At 78.1% G+C, this 27790-nt stretch overlaps 1 protein-coding gene across 1 annotated transcript in view; it reads left to right on the plus strand.

Annotated features, from left to right (window-relative positions):
• The window catches only part of LOC125431215 (short transient receptor potential channel 2-like), a 39169-nt gene that overhangs the window by 3087 nt on the left and 8292 nt on the right, over positions 1-27790 (plus strand). The window contains exons 2-6 of the mRNA XM_048493975.1: positions 1934-2626; positions 5848-6060; positions 6876-7040; positions 7687-7861; positions 9785-9985. Of these exons, the coding sequence (XP_048349932.1) occupies positions 1934-2626; positions 5848-6060; positions 6876-7040; positions 7687-7861; positions 9785-9985 (1447 nt within the window). The remainder of the gene's footprint in view (positions 1-1933; positions 2627-5847; positions 6061-6875; positions 7041-7686; positions 7862-9784; positions 9986-27790) is intronic.

Below are 27790 nucleotides of genomic sequence, written 5' to 3' on the forward strand. Positions count from 1 at the left end.
CTGCTGCTGCTGCTGCTCCCGAGCACCTGGTCTGCTAAGGCATTTGCAATCTCAGATCAAGGAGGATCAAGATTGGTAGCCATGTTCCTGCATGGCAGGGGGTTGGACTTGATGGTCCTCATGGTCTCTTCCAGCTCTATGATTCTATGAGGGCAAGACTGTCCCTGAAAATGAGGAGGCTCTTCCCAACAGGGGGGTGGGTGTTCACCTTGCAGGGCTGCTAGTGCCAGATGCGGTAGCTGAGGCCTTCGGAATAAGTGGGATGCCCGGTCATCAATACTCCGTGGCCTATCATGAAAATACACTGCTAGAGGGGTTGATGGTGGTCAAAAGAGCTATCAGGTCACAGCTGTGTGGCAACCCTGTGCGGTTTTCAGGGCAAGACATGAACAGAGGTGGTTTGCCATTGCCTGTCTCTGCATTATTCTAATCTGGATTCTAATCTAAAGAACCGGGTTTGATCCTCCACTCCTCCATCTGAGTGGCAGAGGCTTATCTGGTGAACCAGATGTGTTTCCGCACTCCTCCGTTCCTGCTGGGTGACCTTGGGCCAGTCACAGTTCTCTTAGACCAGCGGTTCTCAACCTGTGGGTCGGGACCCCTTTGGGGGTCGAACGACCCTTTCCCAGAGGTCACCTAAGACTCTCTGCATCAGTGTTCTCCATCTGTAAAATGGATAAATGTTAGGGTTGGGGGTCACCACAACATGAGGAACTGTGTTAAAGGGTCGCAGCATTAGGAAGGTTGAGTACCTGTTGTTTTTCACTGTATTTATATTACCAATATTATAATGATTTTATATATGATGTTTTATGTTGTGCACCGCCCTGAGCCCCCCGGGGATAGGGCAGTATATTAAATAAACAAACAAACAAACAAACAACAACAACAACAACAACCACTGTCTTAGACCTCTCCCAGACCCACCTACCAACAGTGGTGTAGTGATTAAGAGCAGGTGCACTCTAATCTGGGGAACCGGGTTTGATTCCCCGCTTTGCCACTTGAGCTGCAGAGGCTTATCTGGGGAACTAGATTAGCTTGTGCACTCCAACACATGCCAGCTGGGTGACCTTGGGCTTGTCACAGTTCTCTCCAAAGTCTCTCAGCCCCACCCACTTCACAGGGTGTTTGATGTGGGGGGGGGGGGGAAGGGAAAGGAGATTGTAAGCCCCTTTGAGTCTCCTTACAGGAGAACATAAGAACATAAGAACAAGCCAGCTGGATCAGACCAGAGTCCATCTAGTCCAGCACTCTGCTACTCGCAGTGGCCCACCAGGTACCTTTGGGAGCTCACAGGCAGGAGGTGAAAGCAATGGCCTTCTGCGGCTGTTGCTCCCGATCACCTGGTCTGCTAAGGCATTTGCAATCTCAGATCAAAGAGGATCAAGATTGGTAGCCAGAGATCGACTTCTCCTCCATAAATCTGTCCAAGCCCCTTTTAAAGCTATCCAGGTTAGTGGCCATCACCACCTCCTGTGGCAGCATATTCCAAACACCGATCACACGTTGCGTGAAGAAGTGTTTCCTTTTATCAGTCCTAATTCTTCCCCCCAGCATTTTCAATGGATGCCCCCTGGTTCTAGAATTGTGAGAAAGAGAGAAAAATTTCTCTCTGTCCACATTTTCTACCCCATGCATCATTTTATAGACTTCAATCCTATCCCCCCTCAGCCGTCTCCTCTCCAAACTAAAGAGTCCCAAACGCTGCAGCCTCTCCTCATAGGGAAGGTGCTCCAGTCCCTCAGAGACTAGGGGGAGATAAAAATCCAAACTCCTCTTCTTCTCCCACTAACTAAGGCAGGCTTTCATTAGCTTCCAAAACCTGGAGGGGTTGGGCTGGCCTGGGCCAAAGTCATCATCATCATCAACAACAACACTCTAGTCTACCACAATACAAATAATTGTCTTCACTCCACCTGCTTCCTCGTAGCCGCCCAACTGGAAAGAAATAGTGAACAAGAAATTAAAATTCCCCGAAGGCCTCCTGGCCGCCATCCAAGATGGCCACCTCGTGAGGGTCCAGCAGCTGCTTCAAGTGAGTGATGGGATCCTGAGGCAGCTGGACGATGCGGAGGACCGGGCCTGGCGAGAGGCCCTCAACCTGGCCATCCGCACGGGCAGCGAGGAGACCACCCGGACTCTGCTGCGCTTCGTCAAGTTCGACTTCCGCCAGGTCCACGAGGCCTTGCTGGTCGCCGTGGACACCAACCAGCCGCATGTCGTCAAGCTGCTGCTGGACCGGCTGGACCAGGAGAAGAGCCTCAAGATGGACATCAAGTCCTTCTCGATGGCCTTCTTCGACAACTCCATCGACAACTCGCGCTTCGCCCCGGGCGTGACGCCCCTCACCTTGGCCTGCGAGAAGGACCTCTACGAGATCGTGGACATGCTGATGAAGAAGGGCCACGCCATCCCACGCCCGCACAAGGTCTCCTGCGGCTGCCTGGAGTGCTCCAACGGCCGCAAATACGACCTCTTGAAGTTCTCGCTCTCTCGCATCAACACGTACAAGGGGATCGCCAGCCGGGCACATCTCTCCATCGCCAGCGAGGACGCCATGCTCACCGCCTTTAAGCTCAGCCGCGAGCTCAAGCGCCTCTCCAAGAAGGAGCCTGAATTCAAGGTTTGTCTCTTGGCATGGCCCCTCTTATGCCAGTGGCATGGCCCCTCTTATGCCAGACCCTTGGAAGCTTTCCCCCAGGTTTTGGGGGTCCCTGGGAAGAGAGTTCCCAGGGCCCGTATCCCCTCTTCTACCCACCCCCAGCCTCCCATGTGTGCCCCCTTCCGGTGGTGGAATCCAAAAATTTTAGTAACAGGTTCCCATGGTGGTGGGATTCAAACAGTGGTGTAGAGCCAATGGGGCTGGGCGGGGCAAGATGGGGGCGTGGCCGGGCATTCCAGGGGCGGGGCATTAATAATTTCTCTGTTACTGCAAAAAACTCTTACTGTACAAAAAAAGTTCCTAATTTCCAGCTGGTCTCTTTCTGTCCATAATTCAAACTCATTCTAGCAAGTCCTATCGTCTGCTGTCAACAGAAACAACGACTTCTCCTCTAATTGACTGCCTGTCAAATACGTAATACTTTCAAATACTTAATTTTGTTTCTAGAAATCAAAAGAAGGAGACTTTCCTGAAACAAGGAACTTGACCATATTTCTAAAACATGTTTTTAAAACAGCCCAACAGGGAGAATGATCCTGTTTTCTACCTTCGCTAACCAGCCACATAGGAAACGACAGGACTTTATGATTTTTGGACCTAATGGAATTTCTAACGGAAAAGCAGACCCAATTAGTCACCCCCTCTCGGCACACACAAATAATTAGTAACCCACTCTCGGGAACTGGTGAGAACCTGCTGGATCCCACCTCTGCCCACGGCCACTTTCTGCTTTTCCGTGCTTTTCCCCAGCACTTCTATGCTTCCCAGCCTGGTGCTGGTGTAACCTCTACCTGTGGGTTCTGTGGGGCAGAACTTGGAATGAGTTTGCAACAACAAATTTCAAAAACAAAATGGTTTACTTTACTTAACATATAACATCAACATTGAACATCACACTTCAAGGTCCTGTTCAGGTTGCATTTTCAAGTCCTTCTAGTTGCAGTCTTCTGATATTGCCAAGTCCAATTCTTCTTTGCAAGTGGGTTGGCTCCTGAAGACTCCAAGGGCTTAATGAACAGGCTTCAACATGATGAAGGTTTCCAGGAGAACTCTCACCCATTACAAACACTCAAAAACCCTGAAACAATAAACTCCAACGTATTGTCGAAGGCTTTCACAGCCGGAATCACTTGGGTGCTGAAGATGCCAGCCACAGATGCAGGCGAAACGTCAGGAGAGAATGCTGCTAGAACACGGCCATACAGCCCGGAAACCACACAGCACCCAAATAAACTCCAACATTTACAACATAGCAAAAATAAACAACTCCCTTCCCAGTAGTTCCCAACAACATTGCAGTTACCTTAACAAGGTGTTCAGGGCTGATACAAACCAAGGTCCGAGTCTGGTAGCCTCGTCTCCTCCGAACTACATGAGCTCTGCAGCCTTCTCCTGCTTTGAGTCTCCACCCCTTACTGGGTCAACCCATTCTGAGCATGGGGGTTACACTGTGATTCCCTGAGTCTCCTGTGGTCGATGCCGTGAAGATTAAGCCTCGGGACTCAGTGGCTCAGAATTAAGCACGTCTTTTTCAGATGATTGGTCTGCTGTGTAGGGTCGTCAGCTCTGGGCTGAGAAATTTCGGGAGCTTTGGGGTGTGTGGAGCTTTGGAAGGGAAGGCTCCTCAGCAGGATAGAGAGCCGCAGAGGCCGCCCTCTGGAGCAGCCGTTTCTTCCTTCAGGGGAATAAAGCTTTATATTCTGGAGATCAGCTGTAATTCTGGAGCATCTTCAGGCCCCACCTGTAGGTTGGCAACCGCAGCTGACTGCAGGTGTCTTTCCAGGTTGGAAGGCCTCTGTGGGTGCAGCCAGAGTCACACGGGCCTGCCAGAGCATATTCCACACACTGCTGCGGAGTGCCATTAAGGGACATTTGAATGGGGCCCTACCAGCACCTAAGCGAGGGGCTGAGCTGGGGCTGGGGTCCCCATCCTCCTCTCATGCCTGCCTCTCATCCCAGCGTGGTGCGGCGGTTAAAAGCAGGTGCACTCTAATCTGGAGAACAGGGTTTGACTCCCCGCTCCGCCGCTTGAGCTGTGGAGGCTTATCTGGGGAACCAGGTTAGCTTGTGCACCTCAACACACGCCGGCTGGGTGCCCTTGGGCTAGTCACAGTGTTACCCCGCTGCCTGGGTAACTTTATTCCCCCAGAATTGCCAGCTCTCGGCAGCGCAGAGGAACAGAAACAGGACCCAACACAGCGAGAATATTAAGAAATAAAAATGAGTTTATTGAGATGCTGACCTACGTGTCAGCACCTCCACACCATGGCAACTGCAGCTGCCTAGCAGCTTTACAATAACTTATATACGCTTTCTCCCACCTGGGAGTCCCGGGGAATACCGGACAGCCTACAACCATTCATTCACAAAAACATAACAACCAACCATACATCTACAAGTACATAGGAACCAATTAGAGTCCAGTGGGCAGTCCCTTCTTGAATTTCGGGGCAGAGGCAGGGCGAGGCGATGACGTAGGCACTGGCGGGAAGAACACAAAAGTGTCCTTTGGGTGCTTGGGGTCAGGAATCGAAACCTAACGACGACGGCACCCTTATCTGCCTGCTGGTGGGATTAGGCAGATGGAGGCGCTTCTTCCGGGGTCCCTTTTGTCAACGTCCATTCAGGGTTTTTGCAAACAAAAGGGACCTGCCCAGGTGGAGCAGGGGTGGATTCCTGCCTTGAACAAAGGAGGTTCCGTGCAGACGCAAACACAAAAGATAGCTATAATTCCTACTTTCTACCTAATACAGTGTGTTCCTACCTAGGCCCCTTCCGCACATGCAAAATAATGAGTTTTCAAACCACTTTCACAACTGTTTGCAAGTGGATTTTGCCATTCCGCACAGCTTCAAAGAGCACTGAAAGCAGTTTGAAAGTGCATTATTCTGCATGTGCGGAATGAGCCTTATACACAGAAATAAAACATAGTTCCATCTTTATTTAAAAGCAAGATCAGAAATGGAGTAAAAATCACTTCTGACTCCGCTATCAACAGCTCTACGGAGCCCTCTCAGCCCCACCCACCTCACAGGGTGTTTGTTATGAGGTGGGAGAAGGGAAAGGTGATTGTAAGCCCATTTGAGTCTCCTTACAGGAGAGAAAGGGGGGGGGGGTATAAATCCAAACTCTTCTTCTGCTGCTGCTTTCCTCCATGGGCTTCCCCTCCTCCCCCCTCCCAGCCGGAGTACCTGGCTCTGGAGCAGCTGAGCCAGGAGTTTGCCTTCGAGCTGCTGGGGATGTGCCGCAACCAAAGCGAAGTGACCGCCGTGCTGAACGACCTGGGGGACGATGACGCGACCGGGGAAGATGAAGATCTGGATGAGCAGGCCTTCGAGGAGGGGATCCCCAATCTAGCCAGGCTCCGGCTGGCCGTCAATTACAACCAGAAACGGGTGAGCTGGCAAGAGGGTATGTAGCCAGGGCAATCGGGTAGCTTTATGGGTGGCAGCCAAGAAAGTGTGATGCGGCAGCCAAGAAGGCCAATGTGATTCTGGGCTGCATTAACCAGCGTGCGAGAGCACTCCGCACGCAGGTGTTTCCCCGCATGCAGCAACGTGGCCAGGTGCAGGATTGTCAAGTATGCGGAATGACGTGCATTTTATTAGACAATTTCCACGCAGGCAGCTGGGGGGACTTTGGGACAGGCCTTTGGGAACAGCAGTGGCGTAGGAGGTTAAGAGCTCGTGTATCTAATCTGCAGGAACCGGGTTTGATTCCCCGCTCTGCCGCCTGAGCTGTGGAGGCTTATCTGGGGAATTCAGATTAGCCTGGGCACTCCCACACATGCCAGCTGGGTGACCTTGGGCTAGTCACAGCTTCTCGGAGCTCTCCCAGCCCCACCTACATCACAGGGTGTTTGTTGTGAGGGGGGAGGGGAAAGGAGATTGTAAGCCCCTTTGAGTCTCCTTCAGCAGAGAAAGGGGGGATATAAATCCAAACTCTCCTTCTCCTTCTCCTCCTCCTCCTCCTCCTCCTCCTTCTTCTTCTCCTCCTCCTCCTTCTCCTCCTTCTTCTCATTCTTCTCATTCTTCTCCTTCTCCTTCTCCTTCTCTTTCTTCTCCTTCTTCTCCTTCTTCTCCTTCTCCTCCTTCTTCTCCTCCTTCTTCTCATTCTTCTCCTTCTCCTTCTCCTTCTCCTTCTCCTTCTCCTTCTTCTATGTTGTCGTCTTGAGAACCCTAATCGTGCTGCTCTCTCCTCCCCCGACCAGTTCGTTGCGCACCCGATCTGCCAGCAAGTTCTGTCCTCCATCTGGTGCGGGAGCCTCCAGAGCTGGCGGGGCAGCAACAGCGTCTGGAAGGTCTTCATCTCCTGCTCCATCTTCGTCACAATGCCGCTGTTGTGCCTGGTCTACTGGGTCGCGCCCAAGTCCAAGGTGAGCAGTTCCCACTCAGACACACTTTGTCCAAGCTGGAGCTAAGCTACAGGTGATCTCCAAAGGGAATGTGGACAGTCTATGGCAGAAACCCCCCCCCCCCCCCGCCAATGTTTCGAGATGTGTCCTTCCCAACAGGGAGAGGTCGGGGCTTGTGTGTACTAATTTGGCCCGTGGGAAGTGCTGTCCAATCCCATCAGTCACCTGTTTTCTGTATCCATGACTGGATTCAGTGGTGGGATCCAAACATTTTAGTCACAGGTTCCCGTGGTGGTGGGATTCAAACTGTGGCGAAGTGCCAATGGGGCTGGGCGTGGCACGACAGGGGCGTGGCCGGTCATTCCAGGGGCGGGGCATTCCTGGGCGGGGCTGTGGCAAGGACGCAGCCGCTGCGCCAGTCCTTGGGCAGGAAACGAATGCACGCAGGCACAGGCTGCCACACACACCGGTGCACCTCCTGCTAGACTGCTTCCAGTTCTGCGTGCTACTGCAATGAGGAGGGGCGTAACTAAGGCAAAAATCACGTGGCAAAATCACCCATGAGTAACCCCTCTCGGCACACACAAATAATTAGTAACCTACTCTCGGGAACCTGTGAGAACCTGCTGGATCCCACCTCTGACTGGATTGCTTCCTGTCCCGGTAGGTTGGCAAAATGGTAAAGATCCCCGTGATCAAGTTCCTCTTGCACTCGGCCTCCTACCTCTGGTTCCTGGTCTTCCTGCTGGTGGAGTCCTTGGTCCTGGAGCACCATCACGAGATGTTCAAGGGGAGGAACCAAAGCATGTGGGAGACCTCCCTGCACATGGTCTGGGTGGCAGGTGAGTCGGGGGAGGGGGGAACTGCATGGGTGAGGGAAGGGGGAGGATGGGGGCAGGGAGCCGGGGGTGTTTAGTTTGGTGAAGAGAAGGCTGAGAGGTGACATGATAGCCATTTTTAGATAGTTAAAGGAACGCCATGTTGGTGAGGCAGCAAGCTTGTTTTCTGCTGCCTCAGACACTAGACCAGGAGTCATGGGTTCAAGGGGAAGGAAAAGAGATTCCTCCTAGACATCAGGAAAAACTTCCTGACGTTAAAGGGCTGTTCGACAGTGGGATTCCCTGCCTCGGAGAGTGGTGGAGTCTCCTTCTTGGGAGGTTTTTAAAGAGAGGCTGGATGGCCATCTGTTAGGAGTGCTTTGAAACAAACCAAATGATGCAGCTATCTTACTCCTGAAAGAACTCATAGGAAGAATCACAAGAGATTCTAAGATTCACAAGAGATTCTGAGATTCACAAGAGATTCTGAGATTCTTTGATCTGAGATTGCAAATGCCTTAACAGTCCAGGTGCTCGGGAGCAACAGCCGCAGAAGGCCCTTGCTTTCACCTCCTGCACGGGAGCTCCCAAAGGCACCTGGTGGGCCACTGCGAGTAGCAGAGAGCTGGACTAGATGGACTCTGGTCTGATCCAGCTGGCTTGTTCTTATGTTCTTATGTGGAGGCTTATCTGGGGAATTCAGATTAGCCTGTACACTCCCACACACGCCAGCTGGGTGACCTTGGGCGAGTCACAGCTTCTCGGAGCTCTCTCAGTCCCACCCACCTCACAGGGTGTTTGTTGTGAGGGGGGAAGGGCAAGGAGATTGTGAGCCCCTTTGAGTCTCCTGCAGGAGAGAAAGGGGGGATATAAATCCAAACTCCTCCTCTTTCTTCTTCTCCTTCTCCTTCTCCTTCTCCTTCTCCTTCTCCTTCTCCTCCTCCTCCTCCTCCTCCTCCTCCTCCTCCTCCTTCTTATGTTCTTAGATGCCAAATATTCTAACAAGTGACAGGGAGATGGGTTGCCAAGGGGTACTTGAGTGGGGAAAGTTTGGAAGCCGCTGGTCTGGATGACCCGGGCAGAGGTGTTTGGGTTTTGTCAGCAGTGTTCGGTGCTGTCAATAATGCTGGAGCAGTCCTGTCTCTGCCTTAGACTGGGGCTCACGGTCTATTTTAGATGGGGAAGGTAGGCTTCGGAGCTGGTGGGAATGGACGACAGTGTGGCAGAGAGAGAGGGGCTAAAAATGGAGACCTGGTGAAGCTGGGAACTCTGTGAAACGAAGGAAATTGCAGGAAGAGGAGAAGGCGGTATGCAGAATGGAGAAAAGGAAGGTTGTGGGCCACAGAGTGACAGCAGGAGTGGAGAGAAGACGAAGAAGAGTTGGGTTTGTATCCCCCCCCCTTTCTCTCCTGTAAGGAGACTCAAAGGGGCTGACAATCTCCTTTTCCTTCCCCCCCCCAAACAAATGCCCTGTGAGGTGGGTGGGGCTGAGAGAGCTCTGAAGAACTGTGACTAGCCCAAGGTCACCCAGCTGTGTTGAAATGCACAAGCTAATCTAGTTCACCAGATAAGCCTCCACAGCTCAAGCGGCAGAGCGGGGAATCAAACCCGGTTCTCCAGATCAGAGTGCACCTGCTGTTAACCACTACGCCACAGCTGGCTCTCTGAGGAAGAGAAGCCGGAGGTGGTGTTGCCTAGCAGTCAGATTGACAGATCACAAGCTGGGACACCTGGCATCAGATTCCTGCTCCATTGTGGGACTTCGTATACCTCCGTGAGCTCCTCAGGGAAAGGGTGGGAGAGAACCGGACAGGTTGGTGGAATAAATTTGAGCGGAGCAAAGAGGCGTCCCTGGAGCGCCCCGTGGCCCGGCAGTCCCAGGGGACACAGATCGGTCTGTGGTCGTTGGATGCTCTCCGCTCACGGCTCCCTCTTCGCCCCCTCCAGGCTTCTTCTGGTTCGAGTGCAAAGAGGTCTGGATCGAGGGCATGCGTAGTTACCTGCTGGACTGGTGGAACTTCCTGGACATCGTCATCCTCAGCATGTACCTGGCCTCCTTCGTCCTGCGGCTTCTGGTCTTCCTCAAGGGCCACTTCTACTGCCTGGACCCCGGCTCCTCCCCAGAATGCTACTATTTCACTGAAGCTGGTGAGCTCTTCTCTCTGGCCCCTTCCGCACATGCAGAATAATGCACTTTCAATCCACTTTCAATGCACTTTGCAGCTGGATTTTACTGTGCGGAAGAGCAAAAACCACTTGCGAACAGTTGTGAAAGTGGATTGAAAGGGCATTACTCTGCATGTGCGGAAGGGGCCAAAGTGTTCAACTGCGCACCTTTTGGATTTTAAACCTTTTATTGTTTTATAAGTGTTGTACTACGCCACCTTGAGTCCAAAAAGAGGGGCGGGGTATTAAATCTAAATAATAGTAATAATAATAATAATAACCACAGCACTTAAAATGGCTTCAAATCGACAAAATCGACATATGTCAGATTCAGAAGGCAATTAATTAACCCAGGAAATTGCGCAGCACACCGGCTGGCTGGTAGTGAAAACGTAAACAATTATAGTCCCCCCCCCCCACCCCCCCCCCCCCCCACCCCCCCCCCCCCCCACCCCCCCCCCCCCCCACCCCCCCCCCCCCCCACCCCCCCCCCCCCCCACCCCCCCCCCCCCCCACCCCCCCCCCCCCCCACCCCCCCCCCCCCCCACCCCCCCCCCCCCCCACCCCCCCCCCCCCCCACCCCCCCCCCCCCCCACCCCCCCCCCCCCCCACCCCCCCCCCCCCCCACCCCCCCCCCCCCCCACCCCCCCCCCCCCCCACCCCCCCCCCCCCCCACCCCCCCCCCCCCCCACCCCCCCCCCCCCCCACCCCCCCCCCCCCCCACCCCCCCCCCCCCCCACCCCCCCCCCCCCCCACCCCCCCCCCCCCCCACCCCCCCCCCCCCCCACCCCCCCCCCCCCCCACCCCCCCCCCCCCCCACCCCCCCCCCCCCCCACCCCCCCCCCCCCCCACCCCCCCCCCCCCCCACCCCCCCCCCCCCCCACCCCCCCCCCCCCCCACCCCCCCCCCCCCCCACCCCCCCCCCCCCCCACCCCCCCCCCCCCCCACCCCCCCCCCCCCCCACCCCCCCCCCCCCCCACCCCCCCCCCCCCCCACCCCCCCCCCCCCCCACCCCCCCCCCCCCCCACCCCCCCCCCCCCCCACCCCCCCCCCCCCCCACCCCCCCCCCCCCCCACCCCCCCCCCCCCCCACCCCCCCCCCCCCCCACCCCCCCCCCCCCCCACCCCCCCCCCCCCCCACCCCCCCCCCCCCCCACCCCCCCCCCCCCCCACCCCCCCCCCCCCCCACCCCCCCCCCCCCCCACCCCCCCCCCCCCCCACCCCCCCCCCCCCCCACCCCCCCCCCCCCCCACCCCCCCCCCCCCCCACCCCCCCCCCCCCCCACCCCCCCCCCCCCCCACCCCCCCCCCCCCCCACCCCCCCCCCCCCCCACCCCCCCCCCCCCCCACCCCCCCCCCCCCCCACCCCCCCCCCCCCCCACCCCCCCCCCCCCCCACCCCCCCCCCCCCCCACCCCCCCCCCCCCCCACCCCCCCCCCCCCCCACCCCCCCCCCCCCCCACCCCCCCCCCCCCCCACCCCCCCCCCCCCCCACCCCCCCCCCCCCCCACCCCCCCCCCCCCCCACCCCCCCCCCCCCCCACCCCCCCCCCCCCCCACCCCCCCCCCCCCCCACCCCCCCCCCCCCCCACCCCCCCCCCCCCCCACCCCCCCCCCCCCCCACCCCCCCCCCCCCCCACCCCCCCCCCCCCCCACCCCCCCCCCCCCCCACCCCCCCCCCCCCCCACCCCCCCCCCCCCCCACCCCCCCCCCCCCCCACCCCCCCCCCCCCCCACCCCCCCCCCCCCCCACCCCCCCCCCCCCCCACCCCCCCCCCCCCCCACCCCCCCCCCCCCCCACCCCCCCCCCCCCCCACCCCCCCCCCCCCCCACCCCCCCCCCCCCCCACCCCCCCCCCCCCCCACCCCCCCCCCCCCCCACCCCCCCCCCCCCCCACCCCCCCCCCCCCCCACCCCCCCCCCCCCCCACCCCCCCCCCCCCCCACCCCCCCCCCCCCCCACCCCCCCCCCCCCCCACCCCCCCCCCCCCCCACCCCCCCCCCCCCCCACCCCCCCCCCCCCCCACCCCCCCCCCCCCCCACCCCCCCCCCCCCCCACCCCCCCCCCCCCCCACCCCCCCCCCCCCCCACCCCCCCCCCCCCCCACCCCCCCCCCCCCCCACCCCCCCCCCCCCCCACCCCCCCCCCCCCCCACCCCCCCCCCCCCCCACCCCCCCCCCCCCCCACCCCCCCCCCCCCCCACCCCCCCCCCCCCCCACCCCCCCCCCCCCCCACCCCCCCCCCCCCCCACCCCCCCCCCCCCCCACCCCCCCCCCCCCCCACCCCCCCCCCCCCCCACCCCCCCCCCCCCCCACCCCCCCCCCCCCCCACCCCCCCCCCCCCCCACCCCCCCCCCCCCCCACCCCCCCCCCCCCCCACCCCCCCCCCCCCCCACCCCCCCCCCCCCCCACCCCCCCCCCCCCCCACCCCCCCCCCCCCCCACCCCCCCCCCCCCCCACCCCCCCCCCCCCCCACCCCCCCCCCCCCCCACCCCCCCCCCCCCCCACCCCCCCCCCCCCCCACCCCCCCCCCCCCCCACCCCCCCCCCCCCCCACCCCCCCCCCCCCCCACCCCCCCCCCCCCCCACCCCCCCCCCCCCCCACCCCCCCCCCCCCCCACCCCCCCCCCCCCCCACCCCCCCCCCCCCCCACCCCCCCCCCCCCCCACCCCCCCCCCCCCCCACCCCCCCCCCCCCCCACCCCCCCCCCCCCCCACCCCCCCCCCCCCCCACCCCCCCCCCCCCCCACCCCCCCCCCCCCCCACCCCCCCCCCCCCCCACCCCCCCCCCCCCCCACCCCCCCCCCCCCCCACCCCCCCCCCCCCCCACCCCCCCCCCCCCCCACCCCCCCCCCCCCCCACCCCCCCCCCCCCCCACCCCCCCCCCCCCCCACCCCCCCCCCCCCCCACCCCCCCCCCCCCCCACCCCCCCCCCCCCCCACCCCCCCCCCCCCCCACCCCCCCCCCCCCCCACCCCCCCCCCCCCCCACCCCCCCCCCCCCCCACCCCCCCCCCCCCCCACCCCCCCCCCCCCCCACCCCCCCCCCCCCCCACCCCCCCCCCCCCCCACCCCCCCCCCCCCCCACCCCCCCCCCCCCCCACCCCCCCCCCCCCCCACCCCCCCCCCCCCCCACCCCCCCCCCCCCCCACCCCCCCCCCCCCCCACCCCCCCCCCCCCCCACCCCCCCCCCCCCCCACCCCCCCCCCCCCCCACCCCCCCCCCCCCCCACCCCCCCCCCCCCCCACCCCCCCCCCCCCCCACCCCCCCCCCCCCCCACCCCCCCCCCCCCCCACCCCCCCCCCCCCCCACCCCCCCCCCCCCCCACCCCCCCCCCCCCCCACCCCCCCCCCCCCCCACCCCCCCCCCCCCCCACCCCCCCCCCCCCCCACCCCCCCCCCCCCCCACCCCCCCCCCCCCCCACCCCCCCCCCCCCCCACCCCCCCCCCCCCCCACCCCCCCCCCCCCCCACCCCCCCCCCCCCCCACCCCCCCCCCCCCCCACCCCCCCCCCCCCCCACCCCCCCCCCCCCCCACCCCCCCCCCCCCCCACCCCCCCCCCCCCCCACCCCCCCCCCCCCCCACCCCCCCCCCCCCCCACCCCCCCCCCCCCCCACCCCCCCCCCCCCCCACCCCCCCCCCCCCCCACCCCCCCCCCCCCCCACCCCCCCCCCCCCCCACCCCCCCCCCCCCCCACCCCCCCCCCCCCCCACCCCCCCCCCCCCCCACCCCCCCCCCCCCCCACCCCCCCCCCCCCCCACCCCCCCCCCCCCCCACCCCCCCCCCCCCCCACCCCCCCCCCCCCCCACCCCCCCCCCCCCCCACCCCCCCCCCCCCCCACCCCCCCCCCCCCCCACCCCCCCCCCCCCCCACCCCCCCCCCCCCCCACCCCCCCCCCCCCCCACCCCCCCCCCCCCCCACCCCCCCCCCCCCCCACCCCCCCCCCCCCCCACCCCCCCCCCCCCCCACCCCCCCCCCCCCCCACCCCCCCCCCCCCCCACCCCCCCCCCCCCCCACCCCCCCCCCCCCCCACCCCCCCCCCCCCCCACCCCCCCCCCCCCCCACCCCCCCCCCCCCCCACCCCCCCCCCCCCCCACCCCCCCCCCCCCCCACCCCCCCCCCCCCCCACCCCCCCCCCCCCCCACCCCCCCCCCCCCCCACCCCCCCCCCCCCCCACCCCCCCCCCCCCCCACCCCCCCCCCCCCCCACCCCCCCCCCCCCCCACCCCCCCCCCCCCCCACCCCCCCCCCCCCCCACCCCCCCCCCCCCCCACCCCCCCCCCCCCCCACCCCCCCCCCCCCCCACCCCCCCCCCCCCCCACCCCCCCCCCCCCCCACCCCCCCCCCCCCCCACCCCCCCCCCCCCCCACCCCCCCCCCCCCCCACCCCCCCCCCCCCCCACCCCCCCCCCCCCCCACCCCCCCCCCCCCCCACCCCCCCCCCCCCCCACCCCCCCCCCCCCCCACCCCCCCCCCCCCCCACCCCCCCCCCCCCCCACCCCCCCCCCCCCCCACCCCCCCCCCCCCCCACCCCCCCCCCCCCCCACCCCCCCCCCCCCCCACCCCCCCCCCCCCCCACCCCCCCCCCCCCCCACCCCCCCCCCCCCCCACCCCCCCCCCCCCCCACCCCCCCCCCCCCCCACCCCCCCCCCCCCCCACCCCCCCCCCCCCCCACCCCCCCCCCCCCCCACCCCCCCCCCCCCCCACCCCCCCCCCCCCCCACCCCCCCCCCCCCCCACCCCCCCCCCCCCCCACCCCCCCCCCCCCCCACCCCCCCCCCCCCCCACCCCCCCCCCCCCCCACCCCCCCCCCCCCCCACCCCCCCCCCCCCCCACCCCCCCCCCCCCCCACCCCCCCCCCCCCCCACCCCCCCCCCCCCCCACCCCCCCCCCCCCCCACCCCCCCCCCCCCCCACCCCCCCCCCCCCCCACCCCCCCCCCCCCCCACCCCCCCCCCCCCCCACCCCCCCCCCCCCCCACCCCCCCCCCCCCCCACCCCCCCCCCCCCCCACCCCCCCCCCCCCCCACCCCCCCCCCCCCCCACCCCCCCCCCCCCCCACCCCCCCCCCCCCCCACCCCCCCCCCCCCCCACCCCCCCCCCCCCCCACCCCCCCCCCCCCCCACCCCCCCCCCCCCCCACCCCCCCCCCCCCCCACCCCCCCCCCCCCCCACCCCCCCCCCCCCCCACCCCCCCCCCCCCCCACCCCCCCCCCCCCCCACCCCCCCCCCCCCCCACCCCCCCCCCCCCCCACCCCCCCCCCCCCCCACCCCCCCCCCCCCCCACCCCCCCCCCCCCCCACCCCCCCCCCCCCCCACCCCCCCCCCCCCCCACCCCCCCCCCCCCCCACCCCCCCCCCCCCCCACCCCCCCCCCCCCCCACCCCCCCCCCCCCCCACCCCCCCCCCCCCCCACCCCCCCCCCCCCCCACCCCCCCCCCCCCCCACCCCCCCCCCCCCCCACCCCCCCCCCCCCCCACCCCCCCCCCCCCCCACCCCCCCCCCCCCCCACCCCCCCCCCCCCCCACCCCCCCCCCCCCCCACCCCCCCCCCCCCCCACCCCCCCCCCCCCCCACCCCCCCCCCCCCCCACCCCCCCCCCCCCCCACCCCCCCCCCCCCCCACCCCCCCCCCCCCCCACCCCCCCCCCCCCCCACCCCCCCCCCCCCCCACCCCCCCCCCCCCCCACCCCCCCCCCCCCCCACCCCCCCCCCCCCCCACCCCCCCCCCCCCCCACCCCCCCCCCCCCCCACCCCCCCCCCCCCCCACCCCCCCCCCCCCCCACCCCCCCCCCCCCCCACCCCCCCCCCCCCCCACCCCCCCCCCCCCCCACCCCCCCCCCCCCCCACCCCCCCCCCCCCCCACCCCCCCCCCCCCCCACCCCCCCCCCCCCCCACCCCCCCCCCCCCCCACCCCCCCCCCCCCCCACCCCCCCCCCCCCCCACCCCCCCCCCCCCCCACCCCCCCCCCCCCCCACCCCCCCCCCCCCCCACCCCCCCCCCCCCCCACCCCCCCCCCCCCCCACCCCCCCCCCCCCCCACCCCCCCCCCCCCCCACCCCCCCCCCCCCCCACCCCCCCCCCCCCCCACCCCCCCCCCCCCCCACCCCCCCCCCCCCCCACCCCCCCCCCCCCCCACCCCCCCCCCCCCCCACCCCCCCCCCCCCCCACCCCCCCCCCCCCCCACCCCCCCCCCCCCCCACCCCCCCCCCCCCCCACCCCCCCCCCCCCCCACCCCCCCCCCCCCCCACCCCCCCCCCCCCCCACCCCCCCCCCCCCCCACCCCCCCCCCCCCCCACCCCCCCCCCCCCCCACCCCCCCCCCCCCCCACCCCCCCCCCCCCCCACCCCCCCCCCCCCCCACCCCCCCCCCCCCCCACCCCCCCCCCCCCCCACCCCCCCCCCCCCCCACCCCCCCCCCCCCCCACCCCCCCCCCCCCCCACCCCCCCCCCCCCCCACCCCCCCCCCCCCCCACCCCCCCCCCCCCCCACCCCCCCCCCCCCCCACCCCCCCCCCCCCCCACCCCCCCCCCCCCCCACCCCCCCCCCCCCCCACCCCCCCCCCCCCCCACCCCCCCCCCCCCCCACCCCCCCCCCCCCCCACCCCCCCCCCCCCCCACCCCCCCCCCCCCCCACCCCCCCCCCCCCCCACCCCCCCCCCCCCCCACCCCCCCCCCCCCCCACCCCCCCCCCCCCCCACCCCCCCCCCCCCCCACCCCCCCCCCCCCCCACCCCCCCCCCCCCCCACCCCCCCCCCCCCCCACCCCCCCCCCCCCCCACCCCCCCCCCCCCCCACCCCCCCCCCCCCCCACCCCCCCCCCCCCCCACCCCCCCCCCCCCCCACCCCCCCCCCCCCCCACCCCCCCCCCCCCCCACCCCCCCCCCCCCCCACCCCCCCCCCCCCCCACCCCCCCCCCCCCCCACCCCCCCCCCCCCCCACCCCCCCCCCCCCCCACCCCCCCCCCCCCCCACCCCCCCCCCCCCCCACCCCCCCCCCCCCCCACCCCCCCCCCCCCCCACCCCCCCCCCCCCCCACCCCCCCCCCCCCCCACCCCCCCCCCCCCCCACCCCCCCCCCCCCCCACCCCCCCCCCCCCCCACCCCCCCCCCCCCCCACCCCCCCCCCCCCCCACCCCCCCCCCCCCCCACCCCCCCCCCCCCCCACCCCCCCCCCCCCCCACCCCCCCCCCCCCCCACCCCCCCCCCCCCCCACCCCCCCCCCCCCCCACCCCCCCCCCCCCCCACCCCCCCCCCCCCCCACCCCCCCCCCCCCCCACCCCCCCCCCCCCCCACCCCCCCCCCCCCCCACCCCCCCCCCCCCCCACCCCCCCCCCCCCCCACCCCCCCCCCCCCCCACCCCCCCCCCCCCCCACCCCCCCCCCCCCCCACCCCCCCCCCCCCCCACCCCCCCCCCCCCCCACCCCCCCCCCCCCCCACCCCCCCCCCCCCCCACCCCCCCCCCCCCCCACCCCCCCCCCCCCCCACCCCCCCCCCCCCCCACCCCCCCCCCCCCCCACCCCCCCCCCCCCCCACCCCCCCCCCCCCCCACCCCCCCCCCCCCCCACCCCCCCCCCCCCCCACCCCCCCCCCCCCCCACCCCCCCCCCCCCCCACCCCCCCCCCCCCCCACCCCCCCCCCCCCCCACCCCCCCCCCCCCCCACCCCCCCCCCCCCCCACCCCCCCCCCCCCCCACCCCCCCCCCCCCCCACCCCCCCCCCCCCCCACCCCCCCCCCCCCCCACCCCCCCCCCCCCCCACCCCCCCCCCCCCCCACCCCCCCCCCCCCCCACCCCCCCCCCCCCCCACCCCCCCCCCCCCCCACCCCCCCCCCCCCCCACCCCCCCCCCCCCCCACCCCCCCCCCCCCCCACCCCCCCCCCCCCCCACCCCCCCCCCCCCCCACCCCCCCCCCCCCCCACCCCCCCCCCCCCCCACCCCCCCCCCCCCCCACCCCCCCCCCCCCCCACCCCCCCCCCCCCCCACCCCCCCCCCCCCCCACCCCCCCCCCCCCCCACCCCCCCCCCCCCCCACCCCCCCCCCCCCCCACCCCCCCCCCCCCCCACCCCCCCCCCCCCCCACCCCCCCCCCCCCCCACCCCCCCCCCCCCCCACCCCCCCCCCCCCCCACCCCCCCCCCCCCCCACCCCCCCCCCCCCCCACCCCCCCCCCCCCCCACCCCCCCCCCCCCCCACCCCCCCCCCCCCCCACCCCCCCCCCCCCCCACCCCCCCCCCCCCCCACCCCCCCCCCCCCCCACCCCCCCCCCCCCCCACCCCCCCCCCCCCCCACCCCCCCCCCCCCCCACCCCCCCCCCCCCCCACCCCCCCCCCCCCCCACCCCCCCCCCCCCCCACCCCCCCCCCCCCCCACCCCCCCCCCCCCCCACCCCCCCCCCCCCCCACCCCCCCCCCCCCCCACCCCCCCCCCCCCCCACCCCCCCCCCCCCCCACCCCCCCCCCCCCCCACCCCCCCCCCCCCCCACCCCCCCCCCCCCCCACCCCCCCCCCCCCCCACCCCCCCCCCCCCCCACCCCCCCCCCCCCCCACCCCCCCCCCCCCCCACCCCCCCCCCCCCCCACCCCCCCCCCCCCCCACCCCCCCCCCCCCCCACCCCCCCCCCCCCCCACCCCCCCCCCCCCCCACCCCCCCCCCCCCCCACCCCCCCCCCCCCCCACCCCCCCCCCCCCCCACCCCCCCCCCCCCCCACCCCCCCCCCCCCCCACCCCCCCCCCCCCCCACCCCCCCCCCCCCCCACCCCCCCCCCCCCCCACCCCCCCCCCCCCCCACCCCCCCCCCCCCCCACCCCCCCCCCCCCCCACCCCCCCCCCCCCCCACCCCCCCCCCCCCCCACCCCCCCCCCCCCCCACCCCCCCCCCCCCCCACCCCCCCCCCCCCCCACCCCCCCCCCCCCCCACCCCCCCCCCCCCCCACCCCCCCCCCCCCCCACCCCCCCCCCCCCCCACCCCCCCCCCCCCCCACCCCCCCCCCCCCCCACCCCCCCCCCCCCCCACCCCCCCCCCCCCCCACCCCCCCCCCCCCCCACCCCCCCCCCCCCCCACCCCCCCCCCCCCCCACCCCCCCCCCCCCCCACCCCCCCCCCCCCCCACCCCCCCCCCCCCCCACCCCCCCCCCCCCCCACCCCCCCCCCCCCCCACCCCCCCCCCCCCCCACCCCCCCCCCCCCCCACCCCCCCCCCCCCCCACCCCCCCCCCCCCCCACCCCCCCCCCCCCCCACCCCCCCCCCCCCCCACCCCCCCCCCCCCCCACCCCCCCCCCCCCCCACCCCCCCCCCCCCCCACCCCCCCCCCCCCCCACCCCCCCCCCCCCCCACCCCCCCCCCCCCCCACCCCCCCCCCCCCCCACCCCCCCCCCCCCCCACCCCCCCCCCCCCCCACCCCCCCCCCCCCCCACCCCCCCCCCCCCCCACCCCCCCCCCCCCCCACCCCCCCCCCCCCCCACCCCCCCCCCCCCCCACCCCCCCCCCCCCCCACCCCCCCCCCCCCCCACCCCCCCCCCCCCCCACCCCCCCCCCCCCCCACCCCCCCCCCCCCCCACCCCCCCCCCCCCCCACCCCCCCCCCCCCCCACCCCCCCCCCCCCCCACCCCCCCCCCCCCCCACCCCCCCCCCCCCCCACCCCCCCCCCCCCCCACCCCCCCCCCCCCCCACCCCCCCCCCCCCCCACCCCCCCCCCCCCCCACCCCCCCCCCCCCCCACCCCCCCCCCCCCCCACCCCCCCCCCCCCCCACCCCCCCCCCCCCCCACCCCCCCCCCCCCCCACCCCCCCCCCCCCCCACCCCCCCCCCCCCCCACCCCCCCCCCCCCCCACCCCCCCCCCCCCCCACCCCCCCCCCCCCCCACCCCCCCCCCCCCCCACCCCCCCCCCCCCCCACCCCCCCCCCCCCCCACCCCCCCCCCCCCCCACCCCCCCCCCCCCCCACCCCCCCCCCCCCCCACCCCCCCCCCCCCCCACCCCCCCCCCCCCCCACCCCCCCCCCCCCCCACCCCCCCCCCCCCCCACCCCCCCCCCCCCCCACCCCCCCCCCCCCCCACCCCCCCCCCCCCCCACCCCCCCCCCCCCCCACCCCCCCCCCCCCCCACCCCCCCCCCCCCCCACCCCCCCCCCCCCCCACCCCCCCCCCCCCCCACCCCCCCCCCCCCCCACCCCCCCCCCCCCCCACCCCCCCCCCCCCCCACCCCCCCCCCCCCCCACCCCCCCCCCCCCCCACCCCCCCCCCCCCCCACCCCCCCCCCCCCCCACCCCCCCCCCCCCCCACCCCCCCCCCCCCCCACCCCCCCCCCCCCCCACCCCCCCCCCCCCCCACCCCCCCCCCCCCCCACCCCCCCCCCCCCCCACCCCCCCCCCCCCCCACCCCCCCCCCCCCCCACCCCCCCCCCCCCCCACCCCCCCCCCCCCCCACCCCCCCCCCCCCCCACCCCCCCCCCCCCCCACCCCCCCCCCCCCCCACCCCCCCCCCCCCCCACCCCCCCCCCCCCCCACCCCCCCCCCCCCCCACCCCCCCCCCCCCCCACCCCCCCCCCCCCCCACCCCCCCCCCCCCCCACCCCCCCCCCCCCCCACCCCCCCCCCCCCCCACCCCCCCCCCCCCCCACCCCCCCCCCCCCCCACCCCCCCCCCCCCCCACCCCCCCCCCCCCCCACCCCCCCCCCCCCCCACCCCCCCCCCCCCCCACCCCCCCCCCCCCCCACCCCCCCCCCCCCCCACCCCCCCCCCCCCCCACCCCCCCCCCCCCCCACCCCCCCCCCCCCCCACCCCCCCCCCCCCCCACCCCCCCCCCCCCCCACCCCCCCCCCCCCCCACCCCCCCCCCCCCCCACCCCCCCCCCCCCCCACCCCCCCCCCCCCCCACCCCCCCCCCCCCCCACCCCCCCCCCCCCCCACCCCCCCCCCCCCCCACCCCCCCCCCCCCCCACCCCCCCCCCCCCCCACCCCCCCCCCCCCCCACCCCCCCCCCCCCCCACCCCCCCCCCCCCCCACCCCCCCCCCCCCCCACCCCCCCCCCCCCCCACCCCCCCCCCCCCCCACCCCCCCCCCCCCCCACCCCCCCCCCCCCCCACCCCCCCCCCCCCCCACCCCCCCCCCCCCCCACCCCCCCCCCCCCCCACCCCCCCCCCCCCCCACCCCCCCCCCCCCCCACCCCCCCCCCCCCCCACCCCCCCCCCCCCCCACCCCCCCCCCCCCCCACCCCCCCCCCCCCCCACCCCCCCCCCCCCCCACCCCCCCCCCCCCCCACCCCCCCCCCCCCCCACCCCCCCCCCCCCCCACCCCCCCCCCCCCCCACCCCCCCCCCCCCCCACCCCCCCCCCCCCCCACCCCCCCCCCCCCCCACCCCCCCCCCCCCCCACCCCCCCCCCCCCCCACCCCCCCCCCCCCCCACCCCCCCCCCCCCCCACCCCCCCCCCCCCCCACCCCCCCCCCCCCCCACCCCCCCCCCCCCCCACCCCCCCCCCCCCCCACCCCCCCCCCCCCCCACCCCCCCCCCCCCCCACCCCCCCCCCCCCCCACCCCCCCCCCCCCCCACCCCCCCCCCCCCCCACCCCCCCCCCCCCCCACCCCCCCCCCCCCCCACCCCCCCCCCCCCCCACCCCCCCCCCCCCCCACCCCCCCCCCCCCCCACCCCCCCCCCCCCCCACCCCCCCCCCCCCCCACCCCCCCCCCCCCCCACCCCCCCCCCCCCCCACCCCCCCCCCCCCCCACCCCCCCCCCCCCCCACCCCCCCCCCCCCCCACCCCCCCCCCCCCCCACCCCCCCCCCCCCCCACCCCCCCCCCCCCCCACCCCCCCCCCCCCCCACCCCCCCCCCCCCCCACCCCCCCCCCCCCCCACCCCCCCCCCCCCCCACCCCCCCCCCCCCCCACCCCCCCCCCCCCCCACCCCCCCCCCCCCCCACCCCCCCCCCCCCCCACCCCCCCCCCCCCCCACCCCCCCCCCCCCCCACCCCCCCCCCCCCCCACCCCCCCCCCCCCCCACCCCCCCCCCCCCCCACCCCCCCCCCCCCCCACCCCCCCCCCCCCCCACCCCCCCCCCCCCCCACCCCCCCCCCCCCCCACCCCCCCCCCCCCCCACCCCCCCCCCCCCCCACCCCCCCCCCCCCCCACCCCCCCCCCCCCCCACCCCCCCCCCCCCCCACCCCCCCCCCCCCCCACCCCCCCCCCCCCCCACCCCCCCCCCCCCCCACCCCCCCCCCCCCCCACCCCCCCCCCCCCCCACCCCCCCCCCCCCCCACCCCCCCCCCCCCCCACCCCCCCCCCCCCCCACCCCCCCCCCCCCCCACCCCCCCCCCCCCCCACCCCCCCCCCCCCCCACCCCCCCCCCCCCCCACCCCCCCCCCCCCCCACCCCCCCCCCCCCCCACCCCCCCCCCCCCCCACCCCCCCCCCCCCCCACCCCCCCCCCCCCCCACCCCCCCCCCCCCCCACCCCCCCCCCCCCCCACCCCCCCCCCCCCCCACCCCCCCCCCCCCCCACCCCCCCCCCCCCCCACCCCCCCCCCCCCCCACCCCCCCCCCCCCCCACCCCCCCCCCCCCCCACCCCCCCCCCCCCCCACCCCCCCCCCCCCCCACCCCCCCCCCCCCCCACCCCCCCCCCCCCCCACCCCCCCCCCCCCCCACCCCCCCCCCCCCCCACCCCCCCCCCCCCCCACCCCCCCCCCCCCCCACCCCCCCCCCCCCCCACCCCCCCCCCCCCCCACCCCCCCCCCCCCCCACCCCCCCCCCCCCCCACCCCCCCCCCCCCCCACCCCCCCCCCCCCCCACCCCCCCCCCCCCCCACCCCCCCCCCCCCCCACCCCCCCCCCCCCCCACCCCCCCCCCCCCCCACCCCCCCCCCCCCCCACCCCCCCCCCCCCCCACCCCCCCCCCCCCCCACCCCCCCCCCCCCCCACCCCCCCCCCCCCCCACCCCCCCCCCCCCCCACCCCCCCCCCCCCCCACCCCCCCCCCCCCCCACCCCCCCCCCCCCCCACCCCCCCCCCCCCCCACCCCCCCCCCCCCCCACCCCCCCCCCCCCCCACCCCCCCCCCCCCCCACCCCCCCCCCCCCCCACCCCCCCCCCCCCCCACCCCCCCCCCCCCCCACCCCCCCCCCCCCCCACCCCCCCCCCCCCCCACCCCCCCCCCCCCCCACCCCCCCCCCCCCCCACCCCCCCCCCCCCCCACCCCCCCCCCCCCCCACCCCCCCCCCCCCCCACCCCCCCCCCCCCCCACCCCCCCCCCCCCCCACCCCCCCCCCCCCCCACCCCCCCCCCCCCCCACCCCCCCCCCCCCCCACCCCCCCCCCCCCCCACCCCCCCCCCCCCCCACCCCCCCCCCCCCCCACCCCCCCCCCCCCCCACCCCCCCCCCCCCCCACCCCCCCCCCCCCCCACCCCCCCCCCCCCCCACCCCCCCCCCCCCCCACCCCCCCCCCCCCCCACCCCCCCCCCCCCCCACCCCCCCCCCCCCCCACCCCCCCCCCCCCCCACCCCCCCCCCCCCCCACCCCCCCCCCCCCCCACCCCCCCCCCCCCCCACCCCCCCCCCCCCCCACCCCCCCCCCCCCCCACCCCCCCCCCCCCCCACCCCCCCCCCCCCCCACCCCCCCCCCCCCCCACCCCCCCCCCCCCCCACCCCCCCCCCCCCCCACCCCCCCCCCCCCCCACCCCCCCCCCCCCCCACCCCCCCCCCCCCCCACCCCCCCCCCCCCCCACCCCCCCCCCCCCCCACCCCCCCCCCCCCCCACCCCCCCCCCCCCCCACCCCCCCCCCCCCCCACCCCCCCCCCCCCCCACCCCCCCCCCCCCCCACCCCCCCCCCCCCCCACCCCCCCCCCCCCCCACCCCCCCCCCCCCCCACCCCCCCCCCCCCCCACCCCCCCCCCCCCCCACCCCCCCCCCCCCCCACCCCCCCCCCCCCCCACCCCCCCCCCCCCCCACCCCCCCCCCCCCCCACCCCCCCCCCCCCCCACCCCCCCCCCCCCCCACCCCCCCCCCCCCCCACCCCCCCCCCCCCCCACCCCCCCCCCCCCCCACCCCCCCCCCCCCCCACCCCCCCCCCCCCCCACCCCCCCCCCCCCCCACCCCCCCCCCCCCCCACCCCCCCCCCCCCCCACCCCCCCCCCCCCCCACCCCCCCCCCCCCCCACCCCCCCCCCCCCCCACCCCCCCCCCCCCCCACCCCCCCCCCCCCCCACCCCCCCCCCCCCCCACCCCCCCCCCCCCCCACCCCCCCCCCCCCCCACCCCCCCCCCCCCCCACCCCCCCCCCCCCCCACCCCCCCCCCCCCCCACCCCCCCCCCCCCCCACCCCCCCCCCCCCCCACCCCCCCCCCCCCCCACCCCCCCCCCCCCCCACCCCCCCCCCCCCCCACCCCCCCCCCCCCCCACCCCCCCCCCCCCCCACCCCCCCCCCCCCCCACCCCCCCCCCCCCCCACCCCCCCCCCCCCCCACCCCCCCCCCCCCCCACCCCCCCCCCCCCCCACCCCCCCCCCCCCCCACCCCCCCCCCCCCCCACCCCCCCCCCCCCCCACCCCCCCCCCCCCCCACCCCCCCCCCCCCCCACCCCCCCCCCCCCCCACCCCCCCCCCCCCCCACCCCCCCCCCCCCCCACCCCCCCCCCCCCCCACCCCCCCCCCCCCCCACCCCCCCCCCCCCCCACCCCCCCCCCCCCCCACCCCCCCCCCCCCCCACCCCCCCCCCCCCCCACCCCCCCCCCCCCCCACCCCCCCCCCCCCCCACCCCCCCCCCCCCCCACCCCCCCCCCCCCCCACCCCCCCCCCCCCCCACCCCCCCCCCCCCCCACCCCCCCCCCCCCCCACCCCCCCCCCCCCCCACCCCCCCCCCCCCCCACCCCCCCCCCCCCCCACCCCCCCCCCCCCCCACCCCCCCCCCCCCCCACCCCCCCCCCCCCCCACCCCCCCCCCCCCCCACCCCCCCCCCCCCCCACCCCCCCCCCCCCCCACCCCCCCCCCCCCCCACCCCCCCCCCCCCCCACCCCCCCCCCCCCCCACCCCCCCCCCCCCCCACCCCCCCCCCCCCCCACCCCCCCCCCCCCCCACCCCCCCCCCCCCCCACCCCCCCCCCCCCCCACCCCCCCCCCCCCCCACCCCCCCCCCCCCCCACCCCCCCCCCCCCCCACCCCCCCCCCCCCCCACCCCCCCCCCCCCCCACCCCCCCCCCCCCCCACCCCCCCCCCCCCCCACCCCCCCCCCCCCCCACCCCCCCCCCCCCCCACCCCCCCCCCCCCCCACCCCCCCCCCCCCCCACCCCCCCCCCCCCCCACCCCCCCCCCCCCCCACCCCCCCCCCCCCCCACCCCCCCCCCCCCCCACCCCCCCCCCCCCCCACCCCCCCCCCCCCCCACCCCCCCCCCCCCCCACCCCCCCCCCCCCCCACCCCCCCCCCCCCCCACCCCCCCCCCCCCCCACCCCCCCCCCCCCCCACCCCCCCCCCCCCCCACCCCCCCCCCCCCCCACCCCCCCCCCCCCCCACCCCCCCCCCCCCCCACCCCCCCCCCCCCCCACCCCCCCCCCCCCCCACCCCCCCCCCCCCCCACCCCCCCCCCCCCCCACCCCCCCCCCCCCCCACCCCCCCCCCCCCCCACCCCCCCCCCCCCCCACCCCCCCCCCCCCCCACCCCCCCCCCCCCCCACCCCCCCCCCCCCCCACCCCCCCCCCCCCCCACCCCCCCCCCCCCCCACCCCCCCCCCCCCCCACCCCCCCCCCCCCCCACCCCCCCCCCCCCCCACCCCCCCCCCCCCCCACCCCCCCCCCCCCCCACCCCCCCCCCCCCCCACCCCCCCCCCCCCCCACCCCCCCCCCCCCCCACCCCCCCCCCCCCCCACCCCCCCCCCCCCCCACCCCCCCCCCCCCCCACCCCCCCCCCCCCCCACCCCCCCCCCCCCCCACCCCCCCCCCCCCCCACCCCCCCCCCCCCCCACCCCCCCCCCCCCCCACCCCCCCCCCCCCCCACCCCCCCCCCCCCCCACCCCCCCCCCCCCCCACCCCCCCCCCCCCCCACCCCCCCCCCCCCCCACCCCCCCCCCCCCCCACCCCCCCCCCCCCCCACCCCCCCCCCCCCCCACCCCCCCCCCCCCCCACCCCCCCCCCCCCCCACCCCCCCCCCCCCCCACCCCCCCCCCCCCCCACCCCCCCCCCCCCCCACCCCCCCCCCCCCCCACCCCCCCCCCCCCCCACCCCCCCCCCCCCCCACCCCCCCCCCCCCCCACCCCCCCCCCCCCCCACCCCCCCCCCCCCCCACCCCCCCCCCCCCCCACCCCCCCCCCCCCCCACCCCCCCCCCCCCCCACCCCCCCCCCCCCCCACCCCCCCCCCCCCCCACCCCCCCCCCCCCCCACCCCCCCCCCCCCCCACCCCCCCCCCCCCCCACCCCCCCCCCCCCCCACCCCCCCCCCCCCCCACCCCCCCCCCCCCCCACCCCCCCCCCCCCCCACCCCCCCCCCCCCCCACCCCCCCCCCCCCCCACCCCCCCCCCCCCCCACCCCCCCCCCCCCCCACCCCCCCCCCCCCCCACCCCCCCCCCCCCCCACCCCCCCCCCCCCCCACCCCCCCCCCCCCCCACCCCCCCCCCCCCCCACCCCCCCCCCCCCCCACCCCCCCCCCCCCCCACCCCCCCCCCCCCCCACCCCCCCCCCCCCCCACCCCCCCCCCCCCCCACCCCCCCCCCCCCCCACCCCCCCCCCCCCCCACCCCCCCCCCCCCCCACCCCCCCCCCCCCCCACCCCCCCCCCCCCCCACCCCCCCCCCCCCCCACCCCCCCCCCCCCCCACCCCCCCCCCCCCCCACCCCCCCCCCCCCCCACCCCCCCCCCCCCCCACCCCCCCCCCCCCCCACCCCCCCCCCCCCCCACCCCCCCCCCCCCCCACCCCCCCCCCCCCCCACCCCCCCCCCCCCCCACCCCCCCCCCCCCCCACCCCCCCCCCCCCCCACCCCCCCCCCCCCCCACCCCCCCCCCCCCCCACCCCCCCCCCCCCCCACCCCCCCCCCCCCCCACCCCCCCCCCCCCCCACCCCCCCCCCCCCCCACCCCCCCCCCCCCCCACCCCCCCCCCCCCCCACCCCCCCCCCCCCCCACCCCCCCCCCCCCCCACCCCCCCCCCCCCCCACCCCCCCCCCCCCCCACCCCCCCCCCCCCCCACCCCCCCCCCCCCCCACCCCCCCCCCCCCCCACCCCCCCCCCCCCCCACCCCCCCCCCCCCCCACCCCCCCCCCCCCCCACCCCCCCCCCCCCCCACCCCCCCCCCCCCCCACCCCCCCCCCCCCCCACCCCCCCCCCCCCCCACCCCCCCCCCCCCCCACCCCCCCCCCCCCCCACCCCCCCCCCCCCCCACCCCCCCCCCCCCCCACCCCCCCCCCCCCCCACCCCCCCCCCCCCCCACCCCCCCCCCCCCCCACCCCCCCCCCCCCCCACCCCCCCCCCCCCCCACCCCCCCCCCCCCCCACCCCCCCCCCCCCCCACCCCCCCCCCCCCCCACCCCCCCCCCCCCCCACCCCCCCCCCCCCCCACCCCCCCCCCCCCCCACCCCCCCCCCCCCCCACCCCCCCCCCCCCCCACCCCCCCCCCCCCCCACCCCCCCCCCCCCCCACCCCCCCCCCCCCCCACCCCCCCCCCCCCCCACCCCCCCCCCCCCCCACCCCCCCCCCCCCCCACCCCCCCCCCCCCCCACCCCCCCCCCCCCCCACCCCCCCCCCCCCCCACCCCCCCCCCCCCCCACCCCCCCCCCCCCCCACCCCCCCCCCCCCCCACCCCCCCCCCCCCCCACCCCCCCCCCCCCCCACCCCCCCCCCCCCCCACCCCCCCCCCCCCCCACCCCCCCC

This window comes from Sphaerodactylus townsendi, linkage group LG04, assembly GCF_021028975.2.
Source record: "Sphaerodactylus townsendi isolate TG3544 linkage group LG04, MPM_Stown_v2.3, whole genome shotgun sequence".
In the NCBI taxonomy this organism is placed as follows: Eukaryota; Metazoa; Chordata; class Lepidosauria; order Squamata; family Sphaerodactylidae; genus Sphaerodactylus; species Sphaerodactylus townsendi.